Source organism: Acanthochromis polyacanthus, chromosome 1 (assembly GCF_021347895.1).
Source record: "Acanthochromis polyacanthus isolate Apoly-LR-REF ecotype Palm Island chromosome 1, KAUST_Apoly_ChrSc, whole genome shotgun sequence".
In the NCBI taxonomy this organism is placed as follows: domain Eukaryota; kingdom Metazoa; phylum Chordata; class Actinopteri; family Pomacentridae; genus Acanthochromis; species Acanthochromis polyacanthus.
The window spans coordinates 12,461,452-12,474,645 of NC_067113.1; the positions used below are offsets into that span (position 1 = coordinate 12,461,452).

General features: G+C 40.9%; 1 protein-coding gene across 3 annotated transcripts in view; it reads left to right on the forward strand.

Annotated features, from left to right (window-relative positions):
- The window catches only part of LOC127531556 (alcohol dehydrogenase 1-like), a 32,192-nt gene extending 20,952 nt beyond the window's left edge, over positions 1 to 11,240 (forward strand). For 2 of the 3 annotated variants that reach the window (XM_051941211.1, XM_051941246.1), the window contains exons 2-9: positions 4,557 to 4,658; positions 5,711 to 5,852; positions 6,040 to 6,124; positions 6,352 to 6,571; positions 6,772 to 7,032; positions 7,117 to 7,249; positions 10,784 to 10,922; positions 11,029 to 11,240. In XM_051941211.1, the coding sequence (XP_051797171.1) occupies positions 4,557 to 4,658; positions 5,711 to 5,852; positions 6,040 to 6,124; positions 6,352 to 6,571; positions 6,772 to 7,032; positions 7,117 to 7,249; positions 10,784 to 10,922; positions 11,029 to 11,062 (1,116 nt within the window). In that variant the 3' untranslated portion in view covers positions 11,063 to 11,240. Of the gene's footprint in view, positions 1 to 3,449; positions 3,613 to 4,556; positions 4,659 to 5,710; positions 5,853 to 6,039; positions 6,125 to 6,351; positions 6,572 to 6,771; positions 7,033 to 7,116; positions 7,250 to 10,783; positions 10,923 to 11,028 lie in introns of those variants that run through there. The other variant, XM_051941190.1, reaches the window with a different exon arrangement.
- The last annotated feature ends 1,954 nt before the right edge of the window (positions 11,241 to 13,194 follow it).

A 13,194-nucleotide genomic window follows, 5' to 3' on the forward strand; every position in this document is an offset into this window, starting at 1 on the left:
TTCTCTCAGGTACCCAGAAAGTAGCCAGGGCTGAATTTCCAAAGGATCCTGTTTCCATAAGTATGGGTTTTCAAAACTGCTGTATTTTTAACATCCATTAAGGAAAATTTGGCTCTGAATGGTAAACCCCGTTGCGCTTCACCGGCCCGCCCGCGGGACGCTTTGAGATCTGCACAAGCATTTCCTTAAATGTCTGAAGCTGCAAATGCTATCGTACAAACACTATACACCCATGGAAAGCTTAGATTCTCATGAATCCGCCGGTATAAACCACTTTCAGATGTGATTACCACAGCGGGTAATATAAAGACATTTCTCCAACAAACAACAAATAACGTAAACAGCACAACTCACCTTTGAAGGCTCATAACTAGTCACAGATGAAAATATTCCACAAAAAACGGCCATAATCCAACCTTGGACATCCAGACAAAACAAGCCAGTAAAATATTTTGTCCAAAACATGTCTTGAAATCAGTAAACAATCCACAAATAGCTAGTTTTCGTGAACGTGCACCTCGCGCTGCGTGTCCCATATTTGGGATAGACTCCAGCACCCCCCGCAACCCTAGTGAGGATAAAGCGGTGTATAGAGAATGGATGGATGGATATTAGCGAACTTCAGTAGAAATTTTCAGGCAGTATATATCTCATCTGTCAGCCTTGGAGATAGGGTGAGGAGCTCAGACATCCGGAGGGAGCTCGGAGGAGAGCCGCTGCTCCTTCACATCGAAAGGAGCCAGTTGAGGTGGTTTGGCCATCTGATTCGGATGCCTCCAGGGAGACTTCCTTTGGAGGCTTTCCGAGCACGCCTGCTGGGAGGAGACCCCGGGGTAGACCCAGAACTTGCTGGAGGGATTATGTATCTCGTCTGGCCTTGGAATGCCTCGGAATCCTCCAGGGAGAGCTGGAAAGCGTCGCTGGAAGGAGGGACATCCTGAACGACCTGCTTCGCCTGCTGCCTCCACGACCCGGCCCCGGATAAGTGGAAGAAAATGGAAAATGGATGGAGTTGTCCCTGTGAGTAGTTAACCACTGAAAATGACCAAAATGACCAAAAATCTCACAGTTAATCCAAGATCGTGGACTTCCTGTTGGGTTTAGGTTTTGGGCCCCATAGACTTTTTTTTTCGCCCTGATGTGCTACATGCATATCAAATATTGTGGATGTAGATGAAGCGTGCTGCGGGGGCTATTTGTTAAAAATATTGCAGGGGGTGCTGTGGCAGTGCTGAGATGCATACAGTGTCCTTTCTTAGCCATGTTAGGCTGGGTGCTGCCAGGCCTAGATAGTGCCCTCCCCCTCTCTCTTTTCCTTTCCTTCCAGGGTGGCTCAGCAGTGCAGTGGTGGCGGCAGGTGTGCCTCATCAGCAGTCATCAGCCGGAACTAGGAGCAGGTGGAGAACGCCTAATCAAGCTCTCCCTGCCACAATATAACCAGATGCCTCACAACTCTCAAGTGCCAGATCGTGACAGAGCGGGTAGGGTTCACAGTCGTTTGTTAAGCCAGTCTGTCTGCGCCAAAACTCCTTTACTAACCTTTGCTGTTCTCCTCTCTCTTAGTTCCGGATCCACCTGCTCCTGTTTGTGCCTTCCACCGCACCGCCTTCACTAGATTCAGGATTACACTTCTGAGAAGAGGAAATTCTCACCTGTGGTGTTGCAACCCCACTGGCGTCCTGTCCACTCACCTGTCGTCGCTTATACCAAACACCATCTGGTCCAAGCAGACTGCCCCACAACCTGGCTTCCCCTGCTGTGAACTTGTCCCGAGCATTCTTTGTAGTAGTGAGTTTAATCGTAGTTTTGCTCTCGTACAGAGCACTGTTAGTATTCCATTGTTCCCAGCTTCTCTTGCAGTTTAGTACATAGTCATAGTTATTGCCCTCGTTCAAGAGCTCAGTTTAGTATTGCCTCGCGGGTCCCTTGGATTTCTTAGTTGCTTCGCTTCTGTTTAGTAATTAGCATATTTGTCGTCTTGCCTAGGTGTTCCCTGTCACTAGTATTGTATTCTTGTGTTTATTAGTCTCCCTGGTCCCGAGTTGTCACCAGACATTTTTGGAGCTGTTAGCTCGTTTGTAGTCCGAGTATCTGTTTGTAGTTCCTTGTATCACTACAATAAAATACTGTGTTGCACTCAAATCTGCCTGTTCATTTCCTGCGCCTGAGCCACCCTCAACTTTGTAACAAACCAACTGTGATGTGTGTGTCTGATGTATTTCTAATGTGTCAAAAACCATTTACTGCTTTATGGTGAAGGATCAAATTTACAGGGGTCGCCATGACCACACCTTTAGACCTTTGAGGAACATTTTGATAATTTTTCATCACTATATCCTGTTGTATGTACTGGCCAAATTTGAGATCTCTTGGAGTTACCCCCTAGGAGGAGTTCGTTCTTGAAAATGACAAATCACCAAAATTTGTCCAATTAATTCAAAATAGCGGATTTTCTGTTAGGTTTAGGGTATGGGTCCAAGAGGATTTTTTTTGTGGGCCCTGATGTGCTACATGTGCCTCCTAACTTTTGTAGGCATAGATCAAACGTGCTGCAGGGGCTATTTATTAAAAATGCTGCAGGGCGTGCTATAACACAGGCAGTGCCGAGATGCATATGGTGTCCTTTCTTTAGCCAATGGTGATGTATGTGGTAATTTTGGTGAGCTTTTGAGCATTCCTAACCTGTCAGATATTTTGTTTGTCACAGCAACAATGCGTTGCCATGGCAACATTATTGTATCAAAAGTCAAAATCATCGCCCTGTGGTATTGTCATGGTGTGAAGACTCAGCTGACCAGTTTCCAGAATTGTATGACGAAGCTTTGAGCAATGGTGTATGCAAATATAATGTCTAAATGTCCTGTTACAAATAGGTGGCACTCTGACTATGACTAAATGTATGAGTGTGGATGTCTTTAGACTGGGCCTGGTGTCCAGCACATGAAGTTTGGGGCAAATTGGATCATGATTAGCTGAGATATAAACACTTCGGTAGTCATGGTGAGACATCAAAATTTGCTGCACTGTCACAGACACACCTTTTGATGACAAGTCACTATTTTCTCCAGGAATCATCATCAACATCTTAAGGCTTATGTCACCACATCTGAGGTGAATATGCTTAACAGGCTAAGAACAGTACATCAAAGTGTAAAACATGTCATTTCCTGTTGCCAGCAGGTGGTGCTATGATTGTGAATGGATTTCATCATATGGATGTGATCAGGGCAGAACACTGATCATGTATGTAAAGTTTCAGACAGATTGAAGCATGTTCAGGGTATTTACACAGCACTTGATATCTATCTATATCTACTTGATATATAAAAATTTGCACTAATTCTGGTGCATCTGCAAATTTTCCAGCGACTTTCAGCACGTTTCAGCCCTCAAAAACACAATTATTCTGTGAGACAAATAAAAAAAACAGCATTCCAATAGAATCTTTGCACCGTTCCGTGCTCGGACTTTAATCTTGCTTGCGTAAGTCCTGAATTTACAAGCAGTCTCCGGTTCTCCTTTATTCTGCAGTCCAGCAGCTCTTGTCCTTCTCAACTCCTCTCTCATTTTTTGAGTCCTATCATTGCTGCAGATATGGCTACAGCTGGTAAGGTAGGTGCAAAATTGTATATGGGAGTACCCATGTCAGCTGTGAAGTTTGAGTGTGTTTTTCAAAGTGTTTTATTGTAAACTCGAGCAAGATAGGTAGTACAACAAATCCATGCAACAAACCTCACACTAAAGATTCACTTAGATATAAGACTTGCAAGTGTTCATCAAATGCTTGAGTGTATTTTGCTGCTTGTGAGGCTAATTTAGTGGTTAAAGTGTGGCTGGGTAACTAATAAACCTGCTAATACCTGAAAATGCAATCAAAAGTGTTTCAGTGCTCTTATATGTTATTAACATGTATTTTTTTGCATATGCGTGTCCGTTTCACTCAGACCAGTTAATGCAGTTAATGCAGGAGCATGTCCTGATTTAACCCGACACACAGTTTGAAACTATCCAAGGAACGTTATGCAACTGTTGATAATGGCCAACACTAAGTGGTAGGATGCCAAAAAAGAGAACAGTGGAGGCCAAAGAACTCAGTGTAGAAACTCAAATGTAACAACACATTTACTCAGTAATATTAAATGTGCCAACCCAACCCTACACTAAATTTTACTGTACTATCAAATAAAGGGTTTGCCAAATAACACGTGGAACTTAGACCGTTGTGTTTTAGAAGATGTTTGTTTTTTCCAGACCAGCTGTACATAAGACAGTGTACTCTCTACTGTGCTGTTTACATGCAACCAAAAAATGCAAATAAGTCACTTTGATGCCATTAAATAAGTGTTTGCTTTGACATGAAAGCATCAGGGGAGTCAAGTTTTTAAGCTTAACTTAGCATAATGCAACGAAATGCTTTACTTTAATTTCCTTCAAAATATATGTGTTATTTGAGTGTGTGCTTGGAGTGTTCCATAGCACCTTCTCACCCTGGCTTACTTAAACTCCTGCAGCACCCAGAAATGTTAGATATCATGCTGATGTCACTACTCCTGTAGGTCATCAAGTGCAAGGCGGCAGTGGCCTGGGAGCCCAACAAACCTCTGGTGATTGAGGAGATTGAAGTGGCTCCACCTCAGGCCAACGAGGTCCGCATCAAGGTGAGCGATGTCCACAACAACTCCCATACATATACATACACCGATATGTCACTGTGCTTATGAATAAGAAGTATTGAATAAATGTTACTTACATTCATGAGAGATTAGAGCTTTAGGGCTTCACTGATCAGAAATGACCACAACCCACATTACTCGCACAATACACAGCTGAATTCAACATTCAGTCATAATCAGTATATTAGGTAAAGACACTACATGGAAGCATTTTTTTCATTCTCTGGTCCGTTTTGATATTTTGGGCTATGTCGCTTCCATAACGCATTGTTTTAGATAAAAGTAAATAAGCACATACTAAATGAGGTAATGCCTCATTTGCTTATTTTACTTGTAACTTATAATACAAAATAAGTAATAGTTTAATAGAAAATAATCAACAATCAAGTTTTATGCTTATATGTATAACTTAAAATAATGTCAGTAATGTCCTGATTTACAAAATATTTTATTGCTAATAAAATACTTCATTAGATCATTGGATACAGTAGCTATGTAGTGGCAGACCTGAAGGGTGTACTCCAATTATTATGCCGTCACACTTCTCAACCTACCCAGGAAAGTTTACTCTAAGGTGCTGGAAGGGAGACTCCAACTGAGTGTTGAACCTGGGATTTAGGAGGAGCAATGCAAATTACGTCCTGCCGATGGAATATTTGGCCAGCTTTTTACCTTTGCAGAGCTGCAGAGGAGGTCATCAGATTTCAACCAGCCACTTTATATGTGTTTTATGGATTTGGAAAAGGCCTGTGAACATATCCTCTGATGGGCTCTTTAGGGGGTACTGCAGGAGTGTGGGGTGTCTGATTTGTTCTCACAAGCCATTCCGTCCCAATATAATCAAAGTGAGAGCTTTGTTCACGGTTTTGGCACTACGTCAAATACGCTTCTGGTGAGTGTTAGACTTCGCCAAGGTTGCCTCTTCAGAAGATCATGACTTTCATCACGTACTGGAGCGGATTGCAATAACACAATGCAACCATATGTTCAAAAGAATCTTCTGTATTTTCATTGTATTTTTGTTGTCTTTTGTGCAGATTGTGGCAACTGGGGTGTGCCACACAGATCTGTACCACCTGTTTCAGAGTATGGATAAAGAAGCTTTTCCAATAGTCCTCGGCCATGAGGGAGCTGGCATCGTAGAAAGTGTCGGTCCAGGTGTCACTGAATTTCAGCCAGGTCAGCTAAAGCTTACAACATCACCTGTTTAATTTGAGTGACGGCTCATATTTCTGTCTGCATAAGACATGGCAATGAATTGACCAAATACTGTGCCACTCAGTTTAAGAAAAATCAGTTTTTACATTTGTTCTCTTGTAAGTTAGTCAAAAGTTCATTTAACATGTCAAAGTGTTTTATCTTTCAGGAGACAAAGTCATCCCTCTGGCCGTCCCTCAGTGTAGAGAATGTCGCTTCTGTAAGAGTCCAAAGACCAACCACTGTGAAGCGTGGTGAGTTCTTGCTTTACTTCTCATCTCTTTATTTTATTGATCCGAGAGATGCTCGTTTGGTTTTAGACTTGTTTGGAAGTGTATGAACAACTTCAGCACCATGTCTCTACGTGCATTCACATTCACGATATACGCAGAACAGCTTTCTGAAAATGGTACACATTGTATCCAATGCAGAGAAATGCAATACAAAGATTTCAAATCACCGAAATAATTTTTTTATTTAGGCCTGCTGATTCTGGTGATGTGATGGCACTGGAATACTCCAGTTTTACCTGTAAGGGCAAGAAGGTGCTGCAGTTTTTGGGAACTAGCACCTTCTCTGAGTACACTGTGATGAACCAGATTGCTGTGGCCAAGATTGATCCTGCAGCTCCTCTGGACAAAGTCTGTCTCCTCGGCTGTGGGATCTGCACTGGATATGGAGCAGCAGTTAATACTGCTAAAGTATGTGTGTTTGATTGCTGGATGTTCCAATGTGTATTTACACTGAACATGTGTTATAAATGCATACACATCACCAATTTGTTAGGTCAGATATCTGGCATGAAACATTCTGTCTGTGGCTCCACAGCAGTTGAGAAGGTTTGATGTTTGTCACTGAACATAGCAGTGAAAAGTCTAACTCCCAGTCATTTTCCCTTCAGGTTGAACCAGGATCCACATGTGCTGTGTTCGGTCTGGGAGCTGTGGGTTTGGCTGCAGTCATGGGCTGTTATGTTGCAGGAGCAAAGAGAATTATAGCTGTTGATATCAATCCAGAGAAGTTTGAGAAGGCCAAGGTGTTTGGTGCTACTGACTTCATCAACCCCAAAGATCACAATAAGCCCATCAGCCAAGTGCTGTCAGAGATGACCAATGGAGGAGTGGACTTCTCCCTGGAATGTGTCGGGAATGTGGAAGTCATGGTGAGGCAGACATGTTTATACATATTTTAGAATTGAACCCCTATGTTTGCGAGTCCCCTAACTTTGAGCTGTTTCTCCATGTAGCGTAGTGCTTTGGAGTCTTGCATCAAAGGTTGGGGTGTTTCCGTCATTGTTGGCTTTACAAACGTGGAAGACTTTGCTGCTCGTCCCATTCAGCTCATCGCTGGACGTACATGGAAGGGATCCCTGTTAGGAGGTGAGACAAACACAAGTATCTACAGTCCCTGACAAAAGTCTTGTCGCTTCTCTTAAGTTGTAGGAACAACAAATAACAACTGGACTTGTAGTTGATCAATTGGAATTAGAAATGGCTCATATGAATGACAAAGCCCTCTAGATTATATTTATTATACCAAAATAAAGTTTTGTATCATTTATTGAGTTTTATCATTTAATTAGGACAGAAAGGTAAGATTTTGCTTGGACAAAAGTCTTGTCGCATACAAAAATAATGTTGAAATTATACATATACTTTATTCTGAATACACAAATATGCTATAAAACATCAGAACATTAAGTCATGGTGTCTTGCAAAAAAGAATTAATATTGTGTATGACTTTCAGAGCTTGGAGGACTGCATCCATACGTCTCATCGATGACTCACATAACTTATTGATAAAGTCATCTTAAATGGCAAAGAAAACAGTCTTGCAGGGCTCCCAGAGTGCTTCAAGATTCTTTGGTTTCATCTTCCAAGCCTTTTCCTTCATTTTACCCCAGACATGCTCAATAATGTTCATGTCTGGTGACTGAGCTGGTCAATCCTGGAGCTCCTGGACCTTCTTTGCTTTCAGGAACTTTGATGTGGAGGCTGAAGTATGAGAAGGAACGCCATTCTGCTGCAGGATTTGCCCTATCTTATAGTTTGGGATGTAATGGGCAGCAAGAATTTCTTGATACTTCAGGCTGTTGATGTTTCCATCCACTCTACAGAGCTCTCGTACACCCCATACCGGATGTAACCCCAAACCATGATTTTCCTTTCACCAAACTTGACTGTTTTCTTGGTGAATCTTGGGTCAGTGCGGCTTCTGCAGGATTTACGTTGATTGGGATGCAGTTCAATGGATGATTCATCAGAAAAATCAACCTTCTGCCACTTTTTCATTGTCCATCCTTCCTGCAAGCTGTGGACCTTGACAAATGCAACACGATTTTTTGTTGTCTTCTGTTTAATGCTGGTTTCTATGGACTAATTTGACTACGGAGAACACCGTGTGAGAGAATTTGACAAACTGTTCTTGTAGATACAGGGATTTCTGGCGACCAGTTCACGTGTAACTCTGTTGCAGTTGAAAAAGGGCTGGCCCCAGACTGTCGAAGCAAAAAATGCTCTTCTCTAGCAGGTGTCTGCCTGATCTGGGCTTGTCATAAACGCCACCAGTTTCTTCAGATCTTTTTCTTATCCTCTCTACTTGACATTTGGATAATTAAAGCTGTTTGCCACCTCAGCAGCAGACTTGGTCTTCAGGGTCTTGATGATCAGCACTTTGGTCTGTGGTTGGATCTTTGGCATGCTATCAGGGTCAGGTTGGGCTTCATATGAAGGTCTTGTGTCTTGGATTTCTTTTTATACACACCTGGAAATGTGTCAGTTACAGTATTTGTCACAGGTGAACTTCTAATCTGTGATTGGTTGAATCATTTAAAGACATGACAAGACTTTTGTCCTTGCAAAAACAGATGCCATGGGCTTTACCAAGACATGAACATCAGGACACTTTATGACGGGTTCAATTTGCACCCAGTTATTAATGTGAAAGCCCTTGACATTAAAATGAACCATTTTTTGTGAGAACTGATTGATTAGAAATAAAGTTATATGCCATTTAAGGTTGCTATATCCTTATGCGACAAGACTTGTCAGGGACTGTACACAAACTAATGTGACTGTCCTCAGTGTTATCATTGGTCATTTTTGATTGGTTGTTAATCTCAAATCATTTTATCAGCATGACCTGATAAAATGATTTGGAAATCTCATTCAAGATTTGGTCTGGCCTTAATGGGAGTAGATTTTTGTTTCTTTGGGATTTTGTTTTGTTAGCACATACAGCGAATTTGCTTTAGCTTGAGTTTAGCATAGTAGCTAATTCATCATCGGACTGGGAAAGGCACCCGAGTTGGATTTGACTTGTTTGGAAAGGTGGTCCCATGAAGCAATTAGCTGTTTTTATCAGTTGCATTCATGTAAACTGAACTGGAGCAGACTGACTGATTTGACTCTGCCAGGCCTTGGAGTGAACACTACCTGAAACTAGGGATGTCCCGATCAGGTTTTTTTGCCACCGAGTCCGAGTCCGAGTCCTATCATTTTGAGTATCTGCCGATTCCGAGTCCCGATCCGATTCTTTTCTAATATAGTAAAATATGTATATTATCTATTAAAAAAAACAAAAAAAACTTATGAAAAGTTTTCCTTTTATATTTTCTTAACGTCAATTCAAAACAACACTTAGAACAGTACATTTCTGTGACTAAAAATAACAATCAGAAAATAAATAAATTTCCCTTTTAGCTTAGGTACAAAAGTAAAAATAACAAATTTCCCTTTTAGCTTAGGTACAAAAGTAAAAATAAATAATAAATTTCCCTTTTGGCTTAGGTACAACAGCAAAAATAAATAAATAATAAACTTCTATAAAATAAACAGCAGGTCAGCTCAACTCAAAGGCATGTAAACAATAGGGAACAAAGTTAACAAAGAGCCACTTTATAATACCGTAAGGCCAGTAGTAGTAATGTGCTCTTATGAATGGCACATATTTGTCTAGAGTTTCACTGAAGGACATGTATGTTTTTCTTGATGAAAACCAACATTTCCACCTTGTCAGGTTTGAGCCTATTCCTGTTTTCATCTATATACATCTCATTTAAAAAGGAAATTGAATAAAAAATAAACATATATATCCAACCGAGTCCAAATCGGGAGGTCACTTCCGATCCCGATCGAGTCTGTAATCATGTGATCGGGCCCGATTTCCGATCATGTGATCGGATCGGGACATCCCTACCTGAAACAATGAACTAACACAGCACAAAGTTAGTTCAGCACATCCAGCCCTGAATTCTTCCCTTGTTTATTTCCAAATACTCTGACTCATCACATACAGACTTTAGGTACAGGCCTCCCATTGTCCATAAATTTCACACAGCTTTATTTTCCCCTTCCATTGCCCACATGTTACCGAGTTCTAAGAACCCATACTCCTGGAAATAACCTGTAAGTGGCAACCTCACACACAATGAAAATTTAAAGTTTTACCATTATGAACATTGTGAAGTGAGCCCTTTTTTATCAATTTATTTTGGTGTTTTATCTGTTTTAATTGCATTGCTCACCTCCCTGTGACCAGATGTTCCACCAACACATTTCCACAGTCACTACTTTGAGTAGATTCTGTTGGTCCACCCTGTTCTTAGCCCCAACCAAGACAACTGTGATGGATTTAAAGAAATGCAAACATGCTACAGCATTTTATCCTTGTATAGCAGAAAGATTATGAGGTGCAACCAGACCATTCTACACAGCACCGTTAGTGTAAGAGAATAGTCTGGCTATGTGAGTTTAATCAATGGTCCTCCCAGCCCATAATATCCAGACAGATACTGCTTGCATTGTGACAATAGCCAGACAGCTTGAAGCTCGATCTTTGCCATCATTCCACCAGTTAGTAAGATCAGACTATTTGTTCTAATTTTGTTGTGTTCTGTTTTTTTGTGAATCAGGATTTAAGAGTAAGGATGGCGTGGTTGAGTTGGTCAAAGCCTACCTGAACAAGAAAATAAAGGTGGATGAGTTCATCACTCACAAGATGACTTTGGCCCAGGTTAATGATGCCATTGAACTGATGAAGCACGGCAAATGGTATACACCTATACTCCATCACCATTCGTCTTTTAATATCGAGCTGCATGAATCAAAAATGATTGACTGTAAGTTTTGAAATTTGTGTTTTTGTTTTGTTCCACAGCATCCGGACAGTTCTGAGTGTTTCTCCACAATAAGACCATCATTTTGCTTTCAATGACGGTGCAGCTCAGCTCCAAGATTGTTCAAATTGTGCCAAATGTACTGAAAACACTCTTTAGTGGATTATATGCAGATTGTGATTGGAACAATCATCATGAATGTTCCTATAAGCTAAAGATACAGAATCTGAACAAAATAAACATTCTAAACATTCTCAGTGTCCTATATGTTTGTGTTTCGTTTTTGAGTTATCTGAACGGTATTGAAGTCTTTACAGAAACTGCATGACTAAATTCTGTGCCACATTGTGTTTCATTAATTAATGGTTCAGCTCAGTTCCAAGATCATTCCAATTGTGCCAGATTTACTCTTCAGTGGATTATATGCAGATTGTGATTGGAATACGTAGTCACCCTGAATGTTTCTATCAATGAAAGCTATTGAATCTGAACACAACAAACAATCTTAACAGGCTCTGTGTCATATGTGTTTTGTTTTTTGTTTTTGAGTTATTGGAACAGTATTTAAATCGTACAGAAACTGCAACTGTAAATTCTCTGTCACGCTGTGTTCCATACGACAAAAGTTTTCTGTTCAGTCAAGTTTAGCCCAGACTTACACAGATCAGTCAATTCATATCAATGGTTACTGAACTTGGCAGAAGTGTTGAAGTTCATCTTCATCCAGAATTTTTCCCTACTACTGCCTCTGCATGTTTTAGGTGCTTTCTTGAACAGTTCATGATAAAGTTAACGACCATATGATCCCAAACCTTTTCCTGTAAACCCCTCTTTATTCTCTCAGGTACCCAGAAAGTAGCCAGGGCTGAATTTCCAAAGGATCCTGTTTCCATAAATATGGGTTTTCAAAACTGCTGTATTTTTAACATCCATTAAGGTAAATTTGGCTCTGAATGGTAAACCCCGTTGCGCTTCACCGGCCCGCCTGCGGGACGCTTTGAGATCTGCACAAGCATTTCCTTAAACCTCTGAAGCTGCAAACGCGATCGTACAAACACTATACACCCATGGAAAGCTTAGATTCTCATGAATCCGCCGGTATAAACCACTTTCAGATGTGATTACCACAGCGGGTAATATAAAGACATTTCTCCAACAAACAACAAATAACATAAACAGCACAACTCACCTTTGAAGGCTCATAACTAGTCACAGATGAAAATATTCCACAAAAAACAGCCATAATCCAGCCTTGGACATCCAGACAAAACAAGCCAGTAAAATATTTTGTCCAAAACATGTCTTGAAATCAGTAAACAATCCACAAATAGCTAGTTTTCATGAACGTGCACCTCGCGCTGCGTGCGTGTCCCATATTTGGGATAGACTCCAGCACCCCCCGCAACCCTAGTGAGGATAAAGCGGTGTATAAAGAATGGATGGATGGATATTAGCGAACTTCAGTAGAAATTTCAGGCGGAATTGACTGCAGTTTATAGGGCTACATGAATTATTTTGGCATTCATTTGGCATTATTCTAACTTTTATGACACTGCAAAGCTGCATTTTTCAAATTGCTAAATAAAGAACTGACATCCAGTGTTGCTGGGTTGTTTAAATATTTTTTGAAGTAATCTCTTTTCAGCTCCTTCACATTACAATACATCTTGCTATTACTGTACTTTTCCAGCAGCTCCAGCTTTGATCGTTATGTGGGTTTAGGCCAGAAAGTCAATTAAGGGTGTTGTAAATGTCTGAACTTCTCAAATAAAGGTGTGACAACATGATACAGCTTCATTTTATTGTAAACATTCTCTATTTGATAGAAGGTTTAGCTCACAGGTGTTATGTTGAGAACGTGTTTCAGAGTTTCAACATCTTGTCAATATTTGTTACAAAGACTGAAGGTTTTAAATCCAGGATGGGTATATTTTTTCAAATCTGACTGTTGTCTTTTTGTCAGGCCCTCAACTGAGGGCTCCAGATAGTGCTCTCCCCTCCCCCCGCCCTTTCTGTTTCTCCTTGGTGTGCTTGGCACAGAGGCTGCGACAGCAAGTGACAATCATCAGCCATCAGCATCAACAGACGCACGAGCAGCTGGGACCGGGCCAATCAGACTCATTTCTGCTGCAGTAGTACTCATTGTTGGACTGTGAATGATCACAAGTTAGTTCTGTACTATTCATATATACTGTATATATACTGTT